The sequence below is a fragment of the Danaus plexippus genome, chromosome 6, assembly GCF_018135715.1.
Source record: "Danaus plexippus chromosome 6, MEX_DaPlex, whole genome shotgun sequence".
Classification (NCBI taxonomy): domain Eukaryota; kingdom Metazoa; phylum Arthropoda; class Insecta; order Lepidoptera; family Nymphalidae; genus Danaus; species Danaus plexippus.
Genome location: NC_083540.1, coordinates 6,816,025 through 6,841,405, shown reverse-complemented (window position 1 = coordinate 6,841,405; position 25,381 = coordinate 6,816,025). Strand labels below are relative to the sequence as shown.

At 31.9% G+C, this 25,381-nt stretch overlaps 1 protein-coding gene across 4 annotated transcripts; it reads left to right on the top strand.

Annotated features, from left to right (window-relative positions):
- Nucleotides 1-7,917: 7,917 nt before the first annotated feature.
- On the top strand, nucleotides 7,918-25,182 carry LOC116779226 (cuticlin-4). Of its 4 annotated transcripts, XM_032673430.2 has the most exons (4): nucleotides 7,918-8,058; nucleotides 12,981-13,031; nucleotides 19,109-19,178; nucleotides 23,150-25,182. In XM_032673430.2, exons 3-4 carry the CDS (start codon nucleotides 19,134-19,136, stop codon nucleotides 24,857-24,859), a joined length of 1,755 nt encoding a protein of 584 aa, XP_032529321.2. In that variant the 5' UTR covers nucleotides 7,918-8,058; nucleotides 12,981-13,031; nucleotides 19,109-19,133; the 3' UTR covers nucleotides 24,860-25,182. The 4 variants fall into 4 exon arrangements, with proteins under 4 accessions (XP_032529321.2, XP_032529322.2, XP_061385903.1 ...); XM_032673431.2 differs by lacking the exon at nucleotides 12,981-13,031; XM_061529918.1 differs by lacking the exons at nucleotides 7,918-8,058; nucleotides 12,981-13,031 and adding an exon at nucleotides 18,993-19,026.
- The last annotated feature ends 199 nt before the right edge of the window (nucleotides 25,183-25,381 follow it).

Below are 25,381 nucleotides of genomic sequence, written 5' to 3'. Positions count from 1 at the left end.
ACTGTAACAGTGAAAGTAGAGGCCGGTGGAAAACAAGAGGATTCTGTTGTAGAAGATTTTTTAAAATATTATTGTTCATAAATAACAGAAATACAATTATGATATATATAATTAATGTTACGTAATATGAAAGTAATCTTCGTTACTGAGTTTACTTTCGAAATACGTGTATACGTATTCCAATTTCCCTATGAAAGTGAAACTAGACTTATTTTTCGCCCGCGTTCAACTATCGACGATAGATAACTTATCACGCCGATACATAAATTACAATGCTGTAGTATGTTAACTTGTTGATAAATTTTCTTATCTAATTGGTGTCGGAATATAAAAAAGTTGTTTTTTTTTAATACTAATATACTAAATAAAATGAATTACAAAATTAACGACACGTTTCATAAACATTTAAATTTACAACAAAGCAAATTAATTTATAATTGGATAGTAAAGAATCTTTATTCTGTATCCTATATGAGTTTTATAGTATTATATGTTTAAAGGCCTTTGCTCAGCAGTGGGCTCCTATAGGCTGCTGCTGCTGATGATGATATGTTTAAAAAAACGTCACAAGTTTCTATAGTAAAATCATTTTATTTGTTCTGTATAAAAACAATTTTGGTTTATCCTAATAAAATCTCGGTTAGAAATAACAAATTAGTAGCTAAAATATATGTGTGTTACATTGTTATTAAAATATGTATTAAATTTAATATTATATAAATCTAATTTCGTCTTCATTTAAAACCAGTAAAGTTCGTTAGGAAAATAGTCACAATTAAAGCGCGAGACCTTAATAAGCAAGCTAACCAAGGAGAAAATTAGTTGCAAAAAGCTATTTAGTAAATCTATATTATAACTCTTTTCTTATCAATACTGTTTATATTTAAATATGTATTTTGTATATATATTATTGAAGTAAAAATCTTCTTGTTTATTATAATTTTCGATGTGCAGGTATGCTTACAATTAGTTTGCTGAAACACTTCATACGAAGCGTTTCTCGTTTCGCATTTAATAACCTAAGCTAAGTTTATAATATAATGTTCGGAGTTATATGAATTAAAAATCTATAACGCTCCGTTACGTACATTGTGAAGATGCGAACTTGAAATAAGCATTCAGATCGAATACTTCTCCACATAATTATTCTCAAATTATACTATTTTTATTTAAATGAAACTAATATTTTTCGGATAAACTATGCGGATTTTTATTACTAAAAAAAAATGAGTAAATAAATAAAAGCAGACGACATCTCGTCTGCCCGTGATCACGGCTGCTGAAAAGTAACCGAAACGTCTGGTTTATGTAGTTTTTTAAAATAATAAAAATCCGCGTAGTTTATCCGAAAAATATTAGTTTCATTTAAATGAATAAAACTCGCGAAAATCTTAGATCTCATTATACTATTTTTATTTTCAGTAACCATTCCGCTATCAAGAAGAATCAATTTTAATAAAATATTTCAAACTTATTTATCCGTTTTTGATATCCGTCAGACAGAATAGTTATTTGTGTTATATTTATAATAAATAAACACTTAGTTTATTTTAATATGTAAGATAGGTTTAAGTTCATTGTCTCACTTACTTTCACTGTCGATATTGGTCGTCAGTCGTGAGTCACAGCATTACGTCGCCAGGACTACGTTCTGAGTGGGCTGGTATTGTGCAATGCGTCCGGTTAACTAAATACTTAATAAACAATGTCACTAATGTAACATTACGTTTGTGCGTTCGGGTTTTTTTCATCTTTGTATTTCTTAAGCATTGCAAATATGAAAAATTATAATATGCGATATATTTTTAACGTTGAACTGTTTTTCATAAGCATGACGATGGAAGTTCTGCTTACGAATGTTTCTGGATATGTGATATCGTCGGTAATTTTCATAGAGGATACCCAACCAATGATAGCTTCGTTATAAAAGCAAATTTCACAACTTTCTCGTATCTTAAACACTATTTTAAATATATATATATATATATATATGTTTACAGTTTTTTATAGATAATTATCAGTGTCAGTTGGTACTTATTTCATCTACAATCTAATATTTTTTCTGGCAAGCCTAATATATACGTATACAAACAAGCTTGGCCATTTGCTCACTTTCTTTAATGGGTTAAATTATTACTCGCAAATTTACAACCGAAATTAACGTTTTTTTTTTTGAGAAAACAACAAAGATAATATAAATTTTATGTATAAGACAGCTTAAACAGAAACAGTAATGCAGATTGTTGTGGTCCTTTTCATTTCAAATAAGGTTTCCTATACTAAATCACACAGTTGGGTTTCGGCTTAATTTTGAAGATGGAAGGGGCTTTACGGATGGGCTACAAATCAAATTAGGTACACATATACGAGAATGAGGATTGCTATTTCATATATAATCAGTTTTCTTTATTTATTGCCACAATCTGAACGAATAGAAATCAAAAATTCAATTCCATCGCAACGATAATTTTGATCCAAAGTTACATTAAAATATAAAAATTATACGAAAAAAAATGAAGATTCTCATTAAAATACAGACTTTTATAGCACAGTTAATTTTTTTCTTATAGAAACATAAAAAAAATAATTTATTATATTTAATTCACTTTCGGTTCATATAAACTGACTTAGCGTAACAATCTGATACTCATGTACATTTTTTAACATGTCATTCTGTGTTATTACCACTTTCTATACAGATATAACAACAAATAATTGATTATAAAACCAGTAACGTATATTATAAGTGAGCTAAAAAACAACAATAAATTTCATAGTATTGAAATAAATAAAAAAAAAACAGCCGATAAAATCCAAAGGTTTAAATGCTTTCTGCCTGAATGGATAAAATGTGCTTACAACCTCCCTTAATAGCATATATTTGAGTTCCTAAGAATTAGTTGGCTTAGATATACTCTCATGCATTATGGTTAAATAAAAGAATTCATAGCAACTATTTCAACTACTATAAATAATTTGGGTATCTTAACATGTACCACGTAAGATACCTAATAAAAAAACGGTGCCTGATATTTTTTTAATTCAGTATTATTTAATATTTAATCTCTATATTTTAAGAGGATTTAAGTTGAGAATTTAAAAGAGTATTTTTTTAACAATGGCTCCACCCTTACAGATTCTTATCTTGTAATCAGCATACAATACAAAAATCGTTCTGCGCTTACATTCCACTCTTGGCGAAAGTATTGTGTTTGCGGTGATGTGAAAATGCATTTCTATCAGACTGTCGACAACGTAATATGAAGTTGTTTCAAACATTGTTTAAATTAATCACAATTTTTTAAAAACTTTTCTAGTCTGTTAATTGTCAAAAGTTATTATAGTAACATCGAAACTTAGTCTTCGGATTTAGATAAACATTTTCGAGTGTTATTTTTATGAACATGATATATGTTAAGTGATTAAAACTTATGATAAAACGGAAAACTATCGAATTCTTTGAATCCTAATTTAATATATACTTATTTTAAATACTTTAGTGCGTAAATTTTTGATATAATTCTATAAATAGAAACAGTGCATTCCGAACAAGGATTTTCTCAGCATCCGGCCTTTCACTTTCCTTAGCTATCTACAGGCCCAAGTTACAAAATACCAGATCCGCCCCCATTGTGTATCCGCGTCACCGCCTTCAAATACGGCTCGCTCATTATACACTGACGTACATTGGCGCGTCTTGCAAAACTCATGATTTCTGAACGTGTGTCAGATTAGGTTATGACATGTCCGGCAAAAAATTTATGAAACTTACAAAAAAGTAAGTCTTGATCTGTTATCGACTCAATATTTTTCATTGTATTTTGTATTTCTTAAGTGGATTTTAACAAACATTACAGCTGTTTGACCGATATATCATCTTTCTAAGTTTCAGGCGAAATTTAGCGCCACATTATATTTACATTCCGTATGATTGTGACCTTTAAAGTGGCACCTCCGTGAATTATAACTGTTTGATCGATAATTTATGACATGACAACAAACATAATATCATTTCTTGTGTGTGTGTTTGTTTGTTTAATTCAACAATAAGTTCGATAGCAATCACATTATTGTGGTTTAATGTCCTCTTCCTTTTTAGTTATCCATTGTTAAAGTAAGTTCGACAATAATGAAGACATTAGGCTGCTTATGAAACGACTTTTTTAATGACGAATTCGACCTAATTTCATAGTGTGTTTAATACTACGTCGACGTACAATTGTGCAAAGCGGATCCGTCGGATTCCGATATTGTAATTCTCTCGGTGACATTTTTTATTACTGCCAACATTCTTTTTCATGGCTTTTCGCCAATTCCTTTACCACCGATGAAGGGACCAACTTTCGATAGAACTTGAGGCCTCTATTAAAGTTAAAACAATTGATGGGGCGATTTTTAATCCGGAGGCTTTAAGTTATATTTCTGTTAATAAAATGGCCATTATTTCGTTACATATAAAAGAAACAATTTAAATTTAGTTACAACTATTAAAGTCACAATAAAAAAAATATATGTTTGATTAAATCTCTTTTAGACGCTTTGCATTGTGTGTTATGTATCAGTATACTTATCCTCAATTTGTATCGTGATACTAAATACTGAGCGTCAACCATATTTCATTTAAAGATCTTAACACAATACGGTATGAACTATTTACTATTAACGTTCGTTATTGAATGAGAAACGAAAAACGCTTCGTGTGGTGTGAAGACGGAAAACTTAGATTAAGAATACCGTCATCAGCCAACGTAATGCAACAGAAATATTTAAAACCAAAGGAATATACAGTGAGTATGTGACTGTATATTATAATAATACTTTCTCTGATCTCTATGAAACACGCTTAATTACATGAGCTAATAATACCCACTGGCATCTACTATATTTAAGTTTCTCACAAACCAAATAATTAAAATTAACTTGTAATTAGCGTTAAATGAAATACTTACCAAAACCTACGCATCTAACTTATATAGTTTACTAAATTTTAAACGTTCAAAATAGTACCTTATTAATATTAAAAAAGAAATGCTTTCTCGGTACCAATTAGCTACAAAAAATAACATCAATAAATAGTTTGTTCACAGGCAAAATATATTTACATTCATTAATATTTATTTATTTATAAATATATTCATAAACAATTTAATTTATTTATTTATCTCATAGAAACTTCTTACGGATTTGTTATTTTTAATAATTAAAGATATATCATAGGTAGATCTAATTATTTTCTTAAAAAACAAAACTCAATGAAAATTCTTGTGATTTTTCAAAATTTTTGATGAAAAACTTTGCACATATATGAAATATTTGTCATTTATTTATGTATTCAGTATTGTAATTTGTATCTACGATTCAATATCAACAGGCATCAATATCTATTAACATTACGTAGAATATTGAGATTGTTCTCATTTCATCTAAATCTATTTAAAATCTAAAACAACTTTCTCAGTTTATATATTTCAATTAAATGAATGGAAAAAGTTTATGTCGTTAAACAAAGCATAAGGTTCACAAACATTAGTATGTATCAACTAATGATATCTCATATTATGTGTACATGTGTATATTAAATAAAACTATGGTTTTCGGATTTGACTTCGCGATCAGATTTGACTTCGCGATCGGATTTGACTTCGCGACGTGCTATATCTGGACGTGATCACGGTTACTTTAAGGTAACAAACGTGGGGTATAAATATATATCGTGTTGATATAATGTAATTGAATTATAAGATTCGATAATTTTTATGTATTGCGTCTTGTTTTAAAAACGCTTTTTAATAAGATTACCTAAATATTTCAAGATAATTATAAATCTACGTATATATTCTTAGGTTTGAAAATTGAATACTGTATTAAATACAGCAGATTGACAATTGTAAATATAATACTTGAAACGTATTTGATGTAACTCTTCATTGATTTTTGATGTTGTCATTTTAACTAAACTAGAAATCAACCAATTATTATATCTAAAGTATAAAAAGATTTAAAAAAAAATCTATAATGAAAAATGAATCGTATGAAAGCTCATTAAGAAATTGTCATATGCCTGTCAATATTAATTATGATCGTTTGAAATCATTAGAGTTATATTAAAAAACGTTACTTGTCTGACAGATTCGTTTATCATCAAATCCATATTTATGAAGTTTTGACATAGAAACTCAATACAGATAATATAACGTTCACTGAAAAACAATCTAAACATACATATATACATATGTGTGTGTGTGTGTTTGTACTGCCTATTTTTAATACACATATCACTGCTTTTTTTACTAAATGCTTACGTCTTTATAAGAAATATTTTTTTCTGTTTGTCTGTTTGTTTGTTCCGTCTAATCTCTGAAACTGCTGGTCCTATTTCGCCGGATCGGATGACTATAACTGATAGAGTGAAGAGTAACTTAGTCCGCTTCTACTGTTGTTTTTTATAAGCACGTCATCAAATTTAAGAAAACTATATAAATCAAAGCATGAATGAATATGAGTATGAATATATATATCAAAGCATGGAGTCTCTTTCCACATTATTTAAAAATTCAATACTTTCTAAACAATATTTTTCCGAGTCCTAACAAGTAGAAAATTAAAGACAGCCATTTCCAAATAAGGTTTTGATAATTCGATTAATAATTGACATACATTTTTTTACACAGCACTACTTCAGTAAAGTACAAAATAACTAATGAACTAGGGGCCTCTTAAACCTACACCTGGGTCACAAGTCCCAGGCACTGTTAAAGATCCTATCCCTGAAACGCGATGGACCCGGCACCCGCACGGTGAATCCATAGAATGCTGAGGAGTTTCGTATCAATTCTTCTTACAGATAAGATTTCAAACACCGCATTAAATATTCTCTCCACAATTTCCTCCAACAATGAGATTGTTCTGTTCTGTTCGCTTCGTCGAACTGCATACGGAGCGCAATCAGTTTTCCATTCATAAATATTCTCACAACAGTATCAACGAAAACTAGAAACGTTGCGTGTGTAGTATGACGGTTTAAACTTGTGGTAAAGTTACTCGGTTGTAAAATTACAATCGATTTTCAAACTTAGCTATCGTGTTACTCAAAAGTTGGTGAATTTATGAAATATTCCCTGTTTTGGACAGAGTACAAAGAAAAGGGGGCTTTTAGTCGAAAGTATATGTTTCTTAAATATATATATATATATATATTAGTTAATTCCTATCGTCTTCATGATCGGATAGCACAATATTCTTAAATATTATACCTACGTAATTATTTTTATATGACTGATATACAATTTTAGGTCTTTGATAAAAAAAAAAAGGATCTCCAAAAGTGTAGATATTTTTTTACATACTTAGACCTTAAAGCTTAGTTAAAATAAAAAATAAATCACTGTATTTAGTCTGGTACATCCATAATTTATATTTGTACCAACTTGAATCATAAAGAATTAACGAGCTAGCGTTGAAGTCTTTTATAAGGACTCAATAATCGATTAGCTCAAATAAAATGAAAACTGATTACAAAAAGTATTTTAATAATTTAGATTATTCTTGCTTTTTAATTACAAGAAATAAATTAAACCAATTAATTTTAAAAGTATGACTAATGAATTTTTTAATTTTTTTTTACAATTCTATTGTTATTATTGTAAATGTATCGGTGTAATTACAGTTATAAGTAAATTAAACATGTCCACATATAATGTCTTGTTTAAAAAAAACCGTTCGGATCTCTTATAACGTGTCAAGCATTTTTTGACTCAAATAATCTCAGAGAATTATGAAATCTTACCTCAATGACGTCACAGACCAAAAACTAATCCGACGAAAATTGATCCGGGATAGCTCGGTGGAAACGCAGGTGCGCAACTTTCACGAGTATATAACGCATCGGGCGCCAACCGCTGCGACCAGTCCATTGAAGTTTTAACATCGATGCGCAGACGGCGCAGCTCCCACGAAAACAAAAGTGTCAGACTGTGATTGTGTTAGTGACTGGAACAGTGATCGGCCGATGTCTTGGTGCTGATAAAATAAGACGCAAAGAAAACCAAACAGAACGAGGTACTTGTGAATCTTAAGGAATAAAATACTATGAGTCTTGAGATATACATACGTATAAAAAATACATAATTCAAGATAATTTAAATTATATTTACAATATATGTTAGTATTACATTAATTACAATGACTCGATTAAGACAACAGTAAGGTACGAGTTATTTGTGTGGTTCCAATTAATATTATCGGTTGTAGAAAGTTGCATAATTTCACTTTCACTTGCGACAAAAATTATCTCGACGTATCCGCGCGTTTGAAAACCGTATTTGCATGTTTACGACCATTTTTACTTCCAACCGCCTGTTTCAGTGCAATATGAATATTGGATATTAGTTTTTATTTAAACGCAATAAGAGTTATGGAGACATCGTCCACGGATCCTCTAGAAGCGGTGTGGAAGCCCGTGGAAAGTAGGTCAGGCGTCACACACATCGCATTTTATAGATATAACGTGGGGTTTCTCGCTTGCTCGCTTTTTCTGGAATTACTTATAACAGCGTTTATTATGCATGTAGTGCATTTTTGAAAACTAGAACGAACATTTAAGTGGTTTCTATTATTTTAGTTCAGTAATTCATGTAATCACTTATAAACGGATATGACGAAAGCTGAGTGCGCTATATTGTGACATGTTGAAAAAGCCATTCTATTGTTAAGATGTTTGAGGTGTTCTGTAATAGTCTCGTCATGGTATGCTGTCATCTTAAGAAGTTGCCTAATTTGTCTCCATCGAGAGTACTCGTTGAAATCGCCTTTTGTGTCACATTTTTTAAATTACCAGTAATATGAATTTTAAAGAATGAATGAGACTAGCATAAGAGAGAATATTTTTTAGTATACCTATAAATTATTCTTGTATTTAATTAAGTATACCTAATGTTACCATACACATGTTACTGTAGCCGTTCATATTTCTTCAGCTTGAGCATTTTATCTTTAATTATACTTTCACTATAGTCTATGGATTTCATATTTTGTATGATAAATTCACGAACATAACGGAAATGTCATGGTGAAAGCGTTAATGAGCAAGTTGTTTTAATTTGAAGACTTGTGCGATTTGGTTTACGTATTTATTTTTTTAATTCAACAGTACGTAATAGAAATAAAGGTGATATTTCTATTGGGATAACTAGGGACTAAATTACACCAAAAAATGACTAAAACATCATAATTTCTATAGCAAATAAATATAATAATCTTAATTAAAGATTAATTTTGCTTAATTGTCGATGTCAAATGTCATGTCAAACGTCATGTCAAACGCCATTTCTATACTTAGATCAATTAGGGATTAAAATTTTGGTTTACGCACATCGAAATACATATGTTAATAAACTTTAATAATATGTATGTGTAGCTGTAATAAATACTAAGGTAGTATTTAAAACAACTATTAGCATTTCTATCGCAGTTTCATAAATGTTAACGATTCTATTTATTACATTTAATTAACTTGAACTTTTCTGTTTCACGTACGTTATTTCATCAGTAGTTTCGAATTTATTTGAAACTATGGGACAACCTAATTTCTATTTAATTTTCGCTAAATTTCTTATTCTTTAAGCTTTAACTTTTAGATTCCAAAAACAAAAAGTATTCTGTTATCAATGCTTACTTTAAATTGATTTTAGCGTGCGGCGAGTGCCATCACGGTGGAAAGCGAGTCAGTATGTCAAATTCAGCCAGTCTTAGTGCCTATACACCTGATTGTATTTTATATTTCGCTTTAATAAAAACACAAACTAATAAAGTCATCAATATTTGCTCTATTATAATAATATTTTCTTGATCCAATTCATAGCAATTAAATGTCAGTTCACCCATACATTTTTCTGGGCCAGGGTTTGAGATCCATTTTTTTCATACATTTCATTTTACTTATCTTAAAATAAAATCAATCGGAACTGTCTTTAATCTTATCTAAATATATCTAAGAGTGAAATCTAAATATAGTCTATACTAAAACTTGATATTAAATTTATGGACTCTGTATTCAAAACCGTTTACTAGTTAGCTTTTTCCGAACGAACAAGATACAAGTTAGCTTTTTTCGGTCAAACCGACTATCCTATAATGTGTAACAACAAAGTTTAAATAAACTCGGTTTATATTAAAATACAGTAAACATAATCTATTTTTAATCACCTAAGTTCATTAATTTAATGTTTTAAATTACTTTTTAAATATTAAAACTCAAATATTATTAAATAAATGTAGAAGACAAGATCTTTGACGTAGTTTTGTTGGCGATTCATTTTTGAATTATGTAAATTTAAATGCAGTTGAAATACTAATAATTAATTTAAAAGACACCAGTAAAAGTATGTAAATCTAAGTTTTTGATATAATAATATCGTGTTAAGTGATATTTCAATAAAATTTTTGATGTTTTGTAATTGCTCGATATCGATGACGCGAACCCTTCAAACAATGCTTTTTCAACATAAGTACGTGGTAGAGATACAAAAAAAATAATAATAAAATATTCGGTCTATATGGAACATATATGTAATGAAGAAAATATTTAGCCTTTTGTTTTTAATGTAACGTACTACCAGTTAGTTAGAACTTAAATAAACTCGCATTAAAGTAAGTTCATAGTAACAATAACGATAGGTAAGCTTGGTTTTTGCATTAAAAGCACTAATCCATAATGTCAATGTCTACAATGTTTAATTTGTAATTAAATTTCACTTATTAATCAAATCAAATGTTATCTTGTAGTGCTTTGATTGTTCTGCGTTCAGATCCCATCGCGAGAGCAGTTTCTGTATTGTTAAAGACACAGTTTAGAAGTAGAACTCCTTTCTTTTGCTTGGGAAATATGCCATTGAATGAGATTCTTTGACGTCCCTAGACACATGACTCGATTTTTATATTTAACTAAACATGAATACGATTCATCTGTATAGAATACAGCACATAAATTAATGTAAAATATGCAATATGTCTATATTCAAACCACTTAATAACTATGTAATAAAAAAATAGAAAATCAAATTTGTCGTCTTTGTTCTAGCTAATTCAGGTAATGTCTGAACGTTTTAACATTACTTTTAACCGACATTTAACTGAGGTTTTACACATAAAATATTTAAACGAAGATCTAAAAAATTTAAAACTCGTACTAGATTGAAAGTTTATTCTGAATATAATTACATAATATCAAAATCTTGAATGCGATATCGAAATAAAATTTTACACGAAAAAATTTCTTGCATCAATGCCAGTAGAAAGTACTTCCCAATTTCGCAAAATACCATGTTGTATATAAAACACAGCAAGTCGAACCCGTATGAACATTATCAAGATGATAGGTGCCCCTATGTGTCTGAGACAACGTACACTGATTTTGATTTCACTTTATAAATCCGTATGAGTTATTTGAAAGCATGCCCTTAAGCTAATCTCTGCTTTTGTTTAAGATGTTAAGATATTATAAGACACACGTCTTAATATCCAATTAGTGCTTTTGTGTTGCGGTGACTTAGCCTAACGTTGGCTAATTCTATTTTTATTACACGAACATTGTTTCTTTAACTAAAGAGAAACTAAGCGCAGTAAATTATTCCTATTACAGATGTCTGTTTATGTTATATTCATTGAGATAAATAAGAGAAACACGAGAGAAAGTCAGATTAAGTATTATGGTCTAATTAACAAAAAATTTCATGAATTTGTTATTTTATGTACGTACTTATTCCATTACAATTAATTAACTAAATTAGAAGTAGTTAGATGAAATGCACTAAGTTAGGAGCAGTGTTGCCTCTCCCTACGTATTTTATTTCTTAAATAAGTTAATTCGTTACAATCGACACAGCGTCTTAGTCGTTTAAATTCATGAAACAAAGATCGAAACATATCGTATCAGTTATAAGTAAAATATTTACATTAATATGGATCTTTGTAAATTTTTATTATAAAAAACGAATTACTCCCCCAGTGTCATCGATACAGCCATTCTTTCTCCGGCTCATTAGATTCCAATTTCAAATATTTAAAATTGGTTTCACTGTTCGTTAATCTCCATTAAATCAATATTTTTACCTTCACTTCATATAATATAAATGAAAAGAATAGATTAATATGAAGCTACTATATCTATTGAATGTTTTCATTAAAAACTTGTCAAATACATTGAAACTGGTCCGTCGAACTAGGCGAAGGGCTGCCTTGACTGAACTAGTGCATTATTTATTATGGCTGCGATTTCTACAGACTTGTTTAGGATTTCACCACTTTCTTCTCGTAAGAGCACTAGTAAATTTCATCTACTAGATAATATGTACCCATAGTAACGCTCTACGGATACTAGTTTTTAAAACATTCTATACGAACTTCATTAATGAACTTGTTGCATCAAGATTTTGAATAAAACACTTTTTTTTATCGTATCATATTAATGCTGACAATTCTATAAGTATTTAAAATAAATATTTATTTGAAACAAAGATATTCTTTTGGTAATAAGTGTGTAAAAATAAGAATTATCAATTATATCCATCCGCTATTGTTGTCGGGACAATACCTTTATGAAAATTCACTTTCATTTCCGTAAGCGGCGGAATGTTGACTTATAGAAGTACCATTGTGTTTCCAAGTCGCTGAACCTTCAATAGCCGGTTGTGGATTAGATTTTAACTATAACAACGATAATTAAATGAAAAATAACTCAAAATTTAAGACCTTACATAGTACATTCTTTTGGTCAGTTCAATGGCGGTGTTAGGATTTTGATTTGTTTGGTTATAAATAACTAATTATAAGTTCAAAAATAATTGAAAACTATTTATTAAGAATATTTTCCGTTCGTCGCAAAATTATGACATCATTTTTATAGGTTTTTAATATTTTGTTGTTCCCTGACATATGTGTATAATATATATGATGATATACACGACATTATTTTCTTATTCCAGGTTTTCTGATCAAATATTCGTCAGGAATTTATGAAACGGAGGATTATCTTTGTAAGTTACTTGTTTGTTTACTTTAATTTGTTTATTTACGAGTTGAGTACGACTTATAAAATACCGAATAAAAATTGCACAACACACATTAAAATACGGAAACAGCTGCTGTCATGTCCGCTGGATCATTTCTCCAAAATATTCCACTTTCTCTGTCTGTAATTACCTAAGTGTGAGGCCGAGGCTTACGCAACACATCTGTAACTTAATTTTATGCCGATTTGTGCTAGTGAAAGTTCCCCGTAGGATAAAGTATCATCAGAACGACGGCCATCTAAATGTAATTATTATTATAGTAAATCATATAATTCAAAACCCCAGTAGAGACGATTAAAAATATATTAAAAAAAAGCAATCAAATATTAAAAAAAAATAAATCATAAAGCGCTCTAGCCGGACTTTAAAAAAAATATTTAAAACGCACTTACACCACAAACAGAATCCATTACAAAACAGATTTAATATAAATGTAATAGTCACGGAAGAAAGCCAGTTGAATGGCATCAGAACGTTTTTTCTCTAATATTATTATAAAATACCGAAATGACGCAATCGAAAGGCTCCGAGTGAAAGCCGGCTAAGCCACAGATAGCTCTATGAAGTCATCGTCCTTAAATGAGATCCGCATTGTTATTTCGACACATTTCTTGGGGCTGCACGCATCAATTATCCCACGAGGTTGCGTAACGGCCGCTGACTCGTCCTTGAAAACGTCGACTTTCTCTTCCAAAGCCCTGCCCTAGCTACCTAACACAATACAAATTTCACCTGTTACTACAGCCATTATTATAACATAATAAATATTGTAACTTATTCAATCATCTCTGAAATACGAAATGTTTTAACACTTCATCAGATTTATGGGCGTTTTAACGATAAACGATTGGAATTCTTTTGTACGAATGCTGTAAAAAGAAACTTCATAGCCGTCTAAAGCATAAACGATCGAGTGTTTTCTAATATCCGAGATATCTAAAGCAGTTACATGATATCCGGGAATCGAATGTCGCGAAATTTTCCGTTGATGTGATGCGACCGGCGAGTTTTCTCCGTTCAAGGTTTCCGCTTGTTGAATAGTTGATATATTTTATGAACGACTTTGACCTACATTATTTAAAATGATTTAGATTTTTAGTTCCTATTCCGGTTTGATTTTTGATTATACATTAAATTCTTATTCTTCTTTAACGTTTTTGTAGATACGATGCACGTTTTCCATTTTTGATTGGCAGAGTCTGTTTATATTCTACAAGAACAGTTATATTTTTATAATATGGGATATAATTAATAAACATTTTTCTTAAGATATTATATTATTAAAAAGAAGCGTTACCAAAGCGCCAATTAATATCTAGACGGTATAACTGACGGTTATGTTAATTTCCACATAAATCCAGGTCAATTTTCTAGATAGACTGGATTTACAAACTGTAAGATTTAACACACTTTTAACATCAGTCTAATAACTTAGCTAAGAAAGTAATTGACGTTTGTATTTACTTATGTATATAAATCTGTTTTAACTGAAGACCTGTCAAAGTCTATTTTGTAAGAATCGTTTGACAGAAATGTTTGTTTATGCCAAACAGAAAAATTTCAATTCACTACTATATACAGTTTAAAAAAGCATGAATATATATTGTTTCCGAAAAAAAAATATTTGGCGTTTTGTTACAGTATTGCTAGTTTCTAAAAAACTTTGAAACATCAACCTGTGTCAATATTTAATTACAAAATGAACAAGATTCAATTTTGCTATTTCACTGCATGTCGTGCTGACTGAAATATAAACATGAACATGTTATTATCTTCACCAAAAACTATAGAAACTAATGTTTACTTAGACTTATCTATCTATTTATACTTACCCATAGTGTCACCATTGATGGCATAGACTCTTAGAGTGTGGAATCGCTATACCAGATACGTTCATTCTCTATAAAGTTGGTAAAATGTTGTTTTCGTACGCTATCTATTAGGGAAAGTCAACTCCAATGTTCCTAGTCTTTCAATTTGTCACCCACGACTATTTAGCTGATGTACACGATTCACGAACATATAACAACTTCTTTAAATAATCTCCTTTATATAAGAAAGCATACGACAGTTTAAGTCTCTGGTTCATTATATATATAGCACAAAATCGACATTTATAAATAAATGATTGAAAAGAACCCAGTTATGATTTTTTTTTTAAATATGACTTAAACAATTCTGACTTTATCATCCAATATGTATTCTATGGTATGCTATTTAGATAAATACGCAATTGTCTCTATTACTTTGGCGATTAAGTATAATGTAGATTAATTTAACGTAAAGTAAACATATTAAAAAAATGTATAAAATAATTTCGTAAGAGTAAAAGTATTAATTCATTTTAAATGTAACAATATGATGCTAAATATCGTTTTGAATAATCAAATAATTTAAAAATTTAGATTACATACGATATATTGAAATGACTTTGAATATTTTCAATTTTATATATTTTTCACATCACTATTAATATTTATAATCCTGTCTGAAGTGATTTCTAATTTAGTTCAGGATTTGTGTTGCTGTATGTAAAAAAACATAAATCATTTAATACAATTACCATTGTATTCGAAGGATTAGAACGTTTTAAATAGAATAAGGACACTATTTATTTGTATGCTGTTCATAAAGTATATCGACCTCATTCGTATTAATATGGAAAACTATTGTCTCATCGTAATATGCTAATCAGTTATTACCTATGTAAAAAACCGCTGTGCTGCATACAAATCTAAATTATTATGTAATCGTTTGTAGATTAATGAACTAATTGTTATCTGTGGCGGCGCCAAAATTGGCGGAATTCACTGTCATACTATCGAAAGTTACCAGACCTTGCGCGATTCTAATGCCAAGTGCGGCGAAGAAAGCGAGCTGTTCAGCTTAAGCAGATCCTCTACAATATACAGTCATCTCGCTCTGCCGAGTTTGGAGTGTGCTTGTGAGAGAAAGACCACGTATGCTTAAAAGAGAAAGTGGGCCACGTTACGTTTCTCGGTGCTATTAACATGGGCATTGAACATAAACTTCGAGTCATACAACTAAAGCTTTCCTATCAGCTTATATTCAATTTTATTGCTTATGTTTTTGGGTTTAATATTCCTTATTTTGGATGGATATTGTTTTCAAAGTAAAGGTAGTTTGCCAATGATATTTACTTGCAAAATTCGAAGAGCAACGAACTGAACCCAGCGGAGAAAGTGTTGCGTGAGGTAACCTTGAGCCCACGTCGGGACCCTACGGGCTACGGCCTACTGTCAGCGAATAGGAACAGCTGTGAATAAAACTTTAACGTATTGGGTCGTTAATTATTCCAATACATTATTTTAATTTTCAAATAAATTATGTTCATTATCTTATGCTATAAAGGTTTTCATTCATAAAATGACAGTCGCAATAAATTGGCGACAACGAGATCTATCGATAACTCATTCAATGTAAAATTTTTATCAAAATATTCCACAAACAATAATTTATGTAAGCTTGCTTTTAGAGCGCTTAGCGTTATGAATTATTTATCAGATTTACCGACTTTACTAAAGTATCTTTCAAACGCTTTGTGTTACTGTTTCGATATTCAAAATAACAAATAAGTAGTACACAAACGAAATATGTAGAAGACAATATATATTTAGAGATCGACAAAATTTGTTTAATGTAGTAGATAAAAACGTTCAAAGGAATACTATTAGCTAAACAATATAATGTTGATTGATTCTGACAATGAAATCTTTCATAATCCCAACCGATTAGCTAGATACGTAAAACAACTTATAACAGTGGGAACTCAGAACAATGTCGAGCTGGGAAGAGCCGGTCATTGACCTATAAAGTGAAATTTCTTATTAGAAATATTGACAATAAAAGTGACGTTGGTTTTTCATTAGATGAAAGCTGTTGGAACATTTTCAATTGATCCATATCTCTTCACTATATAAACTCTATTTTAAGCACGCTTCAGTACCTACATGCATATTTTTAACAGTTTTTTTTTTACAGAAAGCCTAAAAAAGAATTGTTAGATATAAATTCATACATCTCAGTTTCTCGGGGAATCAAAATGGAACTATAAAAGTGAATATTTTAATAGAATACTTAATAGTTTATTTGTAGCATAGCCTTGAATCATAGAAAAAGTTTATATTAAAAAAAATAAAGATGATCTGACTTTCTTTTAATTTTTAACTTTCTTTATAAAATTTTATGTACGTCAGGGAAATAAAAAAGTTTTTAATATTCCCATTCATTATTCAGTTAACTCTCATGTTCGTCCAATTAAGATTTGCCGCACTTGAGTCCGTGTCGTTAATCAGAGCCGAAAGTGACTTAGCGGACGGCCGTGCGCTGTCTGAAATGCATACTAAGGATATAGAATTAACTGTTCAACTTGCTAAGAATCAATGCGCTTTAGCTAGTTTCAATTAAAATGAACAATTCTGATACTATCTCAACCAGTACATCCGTTTTGCTTTACTTTCTCACAATAGTATTATAATCTCTCGCTCTCGTACCCTGCACCTTTCGCTATTATAATTGGCTTTATGTTCTAACGAAGTAAGTTTCGTGCTGAAGTTTAAAAGATTTTATTACGATAACAAATTTAATAATTATTATTTATAATTCGTTGTTTCGTCCTCAAGCAATATAGATTATAAATTAGTGAAACATCTTTGTAATACTTTATCTATATATGTGAGTGTTGACAGCAGCATGTGATTTTAAACTTTTGAGTCTTCACGTTTTATGAAAGGCTTATTCCTCCTAATCTACTCTATCAAGCAACCATCACGTAACGTAATAAAAAGAAAGTGACCAGCGTTTTTTACACATCATGTTGCTTTGTCAAACGCCTTGGGTGAAAACTCAAAACATCTCTTAAGAATCATCCGTAATAACTCTGTGACTCGAAATATTATGACGTGTAGTGACGGGTTAATTGATTCAATTTTATTTAACACACTTATATATTTTCTAGCTACTCTAAACCTATAGAATTTGATTAATCGTACCTGAATCATTATATAATATAATGTTATAAAAATAATTAGGGTTTGAGTGAAAATTAATTTCACTTATTTATTAATACCCACTTCATATATATTTGGCGGATCGCCGAATTTATCTCCCTCGGGTAATTATAATCTTCTAGATTAAGAAAAAGAAAATGCCTACGAGGCTTTTTACGGGCGACCTAGTTTTGTCTGTTCATCGGACAAAAAAATAATTGACTTGTCAATCGCCGCCAAAATATTAGCATGAATTTAAATACGTGATGCGCAAGAAATTTAGTTTGAAATTGATAAAACACACACATACATATATATGTATATATATATGACTTTTGTTTAATAGAAACTTCTTACTATATTGTGTTATATATTTGATAGTGTAGATATATAAACTCAAAGCGATTACATGTGTAACATATAGATCAATACAGTTTTTATTAAAATTATACTGACTACTGTATAGTTGTGAGAAGAGTTAATGTGGCCATAAGCAACACATTAGCTGCGCATGAGTTCTGTAATAGTAACGTATTTTAAATAACCCTACATATTAAATTATACAAATATATTAGAAATTAAATTCGTATACTTTTTACTTTCGTTCTTTCATTATTACTAAATAAAAAGTATTTCCAAATTAAATCATGTGGAGGGTACACTTTTTAATATCCAAATTAGAGAATTACTAAAACGTTTACATACCTATGTATTTACGTATATATAATACATAATGTTAAATGACCTTGCCGACAAGTGAAGGCCGTGTGGTTTCCGATTATCAGGCGCTTAAGTGAAATAAGCCGGTGGAGTTCCGGCGCTGAACGTTGGACTCGGTCATTGGGTCAGCCCCACGAGTAGGGGGAAGGGGGCCACGGGAGTAGGGGATCACGATTCACTCCGGCGTTCAGCAGCCAGTCTTCGCCATGCGAGGAAACATGCTTACGTTGGTACGGCACTAAGCACGTGCCAGTGCCCGCGCTATCGCGCCTCCGTTAGTGTGTGTACATCAATGTGTTGGTTTGGTTGCAGGCCGCTGAGTGACCGGACTGCGATCATGAGGACCAGGATATTGCTGCTGGTCGCGACGCTCCTAATACAGGTTGGTTGTCTTATATTATATACATGTTAAAAATGACCAAATAAACCCAAACAGTTTCGGTATTGACTTTAATATTTGTTGTTAGTACTATATAAAATTATTTTTGAAATTTCGTAGCCAATAATCACTAAAACATTTTGTCTTTTAAAAGATTTATTCGAATGAAAGTTTCTTGTACAGTTAGACATATATTTTAAGTATGTCTTCTAATAAATATCTCGTTGATTTATGTTGTATGTATGTATGTTGTATCACAGTTTTTTTTATAACAAGCTTTTGCACAATACCGTTGTCTCAACCGATGTAGCAAGCTAATCGTCTAACATTCTGTAAATGCATCGTCACTGAATCGCTCACCACGCTTTGTTACAAAGCATTCGATTTCACCGTAATTCAAGATTAAAGTCATTAAATTTGTATTGGAACATATGTTAAAATTAAAAATGTTGACACATTTGACTCGGTACTTACTCAAGTTATTTTATACTCGAATTAAACTTAGAGGAAATTGCTGTCAATGTGAGTTTTTTTTTTTTAATCCGGAGACGCCTCGATATCAAACCAGTTACCATATCATTGAGGATCATCAATGAAAAACAACTAGAAATGAGAGTACCTCAAATAATTAGCTACATATTAGATTAGACATAGCAAAAGATTTATACTTTTAAAAGATTTATATCAGAGGTACCGACAAATTACAAAATACATAAATTTTATTAAGATATGTAAAATTTATAATCTAATGAAACAAATTAATTTCATGAATCAATTCATTATTATTAGAAACAGTACGTAATTTCACATTATTCATAATTTTTTTTGCCGCTCGCGTTCCAAGTAAGCAGCAGCTTAAAGTAGACTAATGATTCCGTTAGTACACAAAACAACGAACCACTTGAAATTAACTGCACACTCATATCTGAGTCAATTCATGGAAAGAAATACACAAAATAGTGATTTTTATGTTATGTCATAATAAATTGTCAGTTTTTATCATGAAATTCTCTAATGCAACATGTATGGAGAGCCTTTGAACGATCCAACAAAACACTTTCACTGCTCGCAAAATTCGTTAGCTGTGACGTAAGAGTTTCGTGAGAACAGTTTCGTTTTCGGTTTTGATAGCCATTATTAGGTGTTAGATAAAAGCGAGCATTAATTTATATTGCCTTTATTTAAAGACTTTGCTTCCGAATATCAATAAATTTCAAGCCATGATCAAATACATTATATGCATCAATATTGTATTTTAATATCGCTATATTACTACAGAGCATTTTATGTTAGAAAGCGCGTACGTCCGATCAACGCTAGTATTGAAAATAGTCCAATACAATCCAATCTATAAATCTCCGATGGTAATTGAAAAATTGCTTGCAACAAACAGGACCGATTTACGGATTTAATCGACTTTTCAAAAACAATTCATGGTGAAACATAGTTATATTAACTGCCTCGTAATTGCGTTTTAGAATTATTTCACAGTGTCATATATCTGAAATTGTGTGCATAGTTAAAATCTTCATTCTCCGATGTCATCTCGAGTGAGATTCAGAGATATGTGCGAAAGAAATTAACTTTCTCATTCATATTTCTTGGTCGAGTGTCAGTGCCTGAGGCTCTTCCGGCGTTAAACATCGTCGTTAATGTTACAATGAGAACATTTTCATTTATGCCTCTCTAAATATTTATGGTAATTTTAATTTGTATTTTAAATACATATATGATTAGGGAAAGTTGCACCAGTGATTGAAACCTTGTATGAATGTGAGGGATAAAAGTAATGCGAATATAAAGGTTTACCAAAGATCTCCGTGGATGAAAATGTAAGAATTGGATTATATGAAATGTTGATGAACAGTACTGAAAGGGACATTTTTTACATAAAGGGAACGCGAGATCATTTGAATGCAACATACATTTATCTTTTCGGGTCACCTCCTTCAATTATTACAATCCGTATAAATGAGAATAGCAATGTACACACACAAAAAGGCACTTAAATGTTTATCACCATTTTAGGATACAAGGACAATATTGATTTCAAGAATCCGGATCGTCTATTTACAGAAACAACAACTTTCTTCGTTGTACCAAATTTTGTGTTTACCGGTTTTTGACGACCTTTACCTACAAATTATTTAAATTTGAAAGACTTCTTACCACGGTCCTGGCTGATTGTTACCGAAGTTTTTTTTTTATTTCGAATCTATGCTTTGAAAAATAGATAATAATGACTGATATAAAATTTCAATATCTCATATAAAATATGATTGTATTAAATATTTATAAAATATTACGGTATATTTAATATGTCATATTTTATCGATCGGATATTATATGTAGGTACACACAACAATATTCGTTGGAAACGGATGTGGTTTACAACGGATGCTTTCACCTGAGCGAGACAGGCCGCACCTGACGGACTGAGCTGTCACCGCCTTGTAAATTAGAACGGCAATTACTTTTATTTTCATTATGAATATTATATTCTATAATTCATCAATTTATTTTGACAGCTTTGACATTTATAATCTTTTTTTCTGATTACATATCCTTATGATAGTTCTGTTTTATTAATATATCAAACGGTAAACAGCGCTTCAGTAGGTATTGTGGTTTAACGTATCATTAGTGGCACGCGAGATCAATGTGTGGTGATAGACAGTTATCTATTAGCCGCTATGAGCGAACGAGTCGTAATACGTTGTGTGAAAAACTCAAGTATGAATATAGTATAGCCACTAACTATAAATTAATGAAAGTCACAGATATTTTCCTCGGTTTTTCATATTTTAAACAAGTAGGAATGTTATCTATAACTTTCTACAACTGACAGTTTATGTCATCAACTTCATTTAAATCTGATAAATTTGAAAAACGGTTGTACGCACGAATCTGAGAACTTTGGCGGTCGCATACAATAAACAAGTTTTAATTCGCTTAAATCTTTACAAGTCATTGTGTTTTCTAGTTAATTACTGAGTAACCTGTTAAGCATAAATAAAAAGTGAAATTTAAGAATAATGAACGTACATCGAACGTCTTTTGTGTATTTGTGATGCGGTCACGGACGGATCACGCATCGGACGAACTCGTTATGCTTTCACGTCTTTAATCTGATATCAGCATTGCAAATTTGTTTTAAAATATATCAACTTTCATAAATTTTATAACAAAATCTCACGTAAAACCTATCGTTGGTCAAAGAAAGCTGTTATTATTTTTTTTTTAGTTTGGCGTGTCTGTGAGCGGATCCGCTGCTTTCCTCACAACAATCTCGAGCACTGGGTAATTTCTAACCGGTTTAGAAAATGCGACAGTAGTAACCAACCTTGCACTTTATGCAATCATAGAAGTTTTTCTAAATGTATCTTAGAGATCAGAATTTTTATATCCATGTGGATAACTTTTATATTTTAGGCCCTGCTGTAATGATTTGCTTACGTATGTACCTAACTTTAATCGTCTCTAAATATATTATAAGAAAAAAAATTCTATACTCATAACTGTCTGAAATTACGAAAATTAATTAATAAGAATGATGAATTCATATCAAGATCAATAATTAATGATAATTGCCATGTTTTTATAAATTTGACTTAATTGTATCCAAACATTGCAGTATATCTTGAAAAATTATATAATAAATATTCAGTAAAACATGTAGAAAGCCGGAGGAATTCGTATGTGTGGTGTGATTGCGCTAATTAATATTATAATTGATCTCGCGAGATCCATCAGTGTAGAAAGTCGGAAAGAATGAGCGCGAGATGCGGCGCGCGTGCCGGTAACTAGACTGAGACGACAGCGACTACTGGAATGTACCTGGCCATTGATGCATCCATTTACGTGTTATACCTACCGTCAGAACAATTACATATTTTATGAATCATCAAAAATATATTATTCGCGATTTATTATTACCTAGCAGATTGTTTTAAATGTATTTTTTTTGTTTCCAGGAAGCAACATGCGAACCTCCCGTGGATTCAGCCTCTCTTCCGTTGGAACATCGAGGAGGTGCTTACGGACCTCCCCTTCCGCCCGCACATTCGGACGACCCCTGGCCCCTCGCCACACCAGACAGTCCGAAAATAAAACACCTTCAAGTTCAATGCGAAAAAACACATATGCGAGTCAACATAGAATTCGACCGTCCCTTCTACGGAATGATATTCTCCAAGGGGTTCTACAGTGATCCTCATTGTATGCACCTTAAACCGGGCACGGGACATTTGAGCGCCACATTTGAAATATTCCTCAACAGTTGTGGCATGTCCAGCTCTGCTAACCACAACGTTGCAACTTATGGCAGTCCGACACCAAGTGGATCATACGTTGAAAACACAATCATAGTCCAATACGACCCATATGTTCAAGAAGTGTGGGATCAAGCACGAAAGTTGAGATGCACGTGGTACGACTTTTACGAGAAAGCAGTCACGTTCAGACCTTTCCAAGTTGATATGTTACACGCTGTTACAGCTAACTTTCTCGGGGACAATCTGCAATGCTGGATGCAAATACAAGTTGGAAAAGGCCCTTGGGCATCGGAAGTATCTGGTATAGTTAAAATAGGACAAACGATGACAATGGTTCTTGCTATCAAAGATGACGAAAATAAATTCGACATGCTTGTAAGAAACTGCGTGGCCCATGATGGAAAACGGGCACCGATTCAGCTAGTTGACCAATACGGATGTGTCGTGAGGCCAAAGATTATGAGTAAATTCCAGAAAATAAAGAACTTCGGTCCATCAGCCTCCGTCGTATCATTCGCATACTTCCAAGCATTTAAATTCCCTGACTCCATGAATGTTCACTTCCAGTGTGTAATTCAGGTATGTCGCTATAATTGCCCTGAACCAAAGTGCGGAGGGCTAGGTGCTGATTACGGAGTGCCTCTACTTGGTGGAAATGCATTGAGCGCAGGAGAATATGGTTTACCAAACGCGGGACATGGCGAATATGGTCCCCCGCCACCAGTACCTCACTCAGAGTATGGAGTACCCCCTGCATTCCCGGACCCTCGTCATCCAGCCGACGTTGCTGGGGCATACTCTGAAAAGCGAGACGATACCGTACCTCCACCCCAAGCGCAGGTTTCATCTACCCCTAACGCACCTAGTCCATCATCACCCGCACCGTCCCGAGACGACGATGACGTCAATCTACCTCCGCCACCTCCACCCGGAAGACGGGGGGTGTACAACACGGTCAAACGAAAGGACGAGGGACATGGCAATCTGGCAACATTAGGTGGACGTCCTAGATCCGTGGAAGACTTACCAGAAAGTTTGGTCGGAATAAGAAGGAGACGAGAAACTTCAGTTTCATCGACAACTCGTATATACAAACGAGACGCTCAAGAAATGACAGATGTAAATACGAGCCGAACCATACAGGTGGTGGCACCGGGTGACGTCAACTTCGCATTAAATAACGCGGCCACAAACGAAACTGTAGTCATACAATCACCAGCAAGTGATCCGGAGACGATATGTATGTCCGTGCCATCGTTCGTGGCGGGTCTCGTCATGTTGCTGCTAGTGCTGGTGGTGGCGTCTCTAGTGGCAGCGTTCCTTTTCGTTCGCGTACGCGCTCTCGACAGGAAAGGTGCGCACGGAGCGGCCGCATACTACGAAACAGATTACGTTAAACACACGAATTAAAGGCTACATCAAGCGCGAATGTGTCGCGTGGACATTCCATAAACTCTTCTCGGATCCAAAGAGCGTGCGTGCATCGGCCCCGACCGGACGGCGGCCAGCTGTCACGGTTGCGATCGAAGCTCGGTGACATGTGACTTATTTATTTAGTTATTTAATACATGTGATGTATATGTTTGACTGCTTTTTTGTAAATTATTTTATTTGTGTGAAAACACTAACTGTACTGCCTTTTATAGTCGATATGTCTGTTGTAATTTTGTAAAGAGTCGTAAGATAGGTATAGAAGTAAGAATATATACAATAAAGTGTCGTGTGCGAGTGTATATCTTGTTTTTATTGTAATAAATTCCACGTAGAAGTAAACAGGGCTAAATATATCCACGTACCTACAAATTCTCCTAAGCATAATTTAAATGTTTTCTCATTTATAAGATTCTGTGGCAAGAAACAAGACTTAGTGAAAGCTTGCATAGATGCTAACTATATTGTCTCGGTGTATTGTCATTGAAGACAATAAAGCTC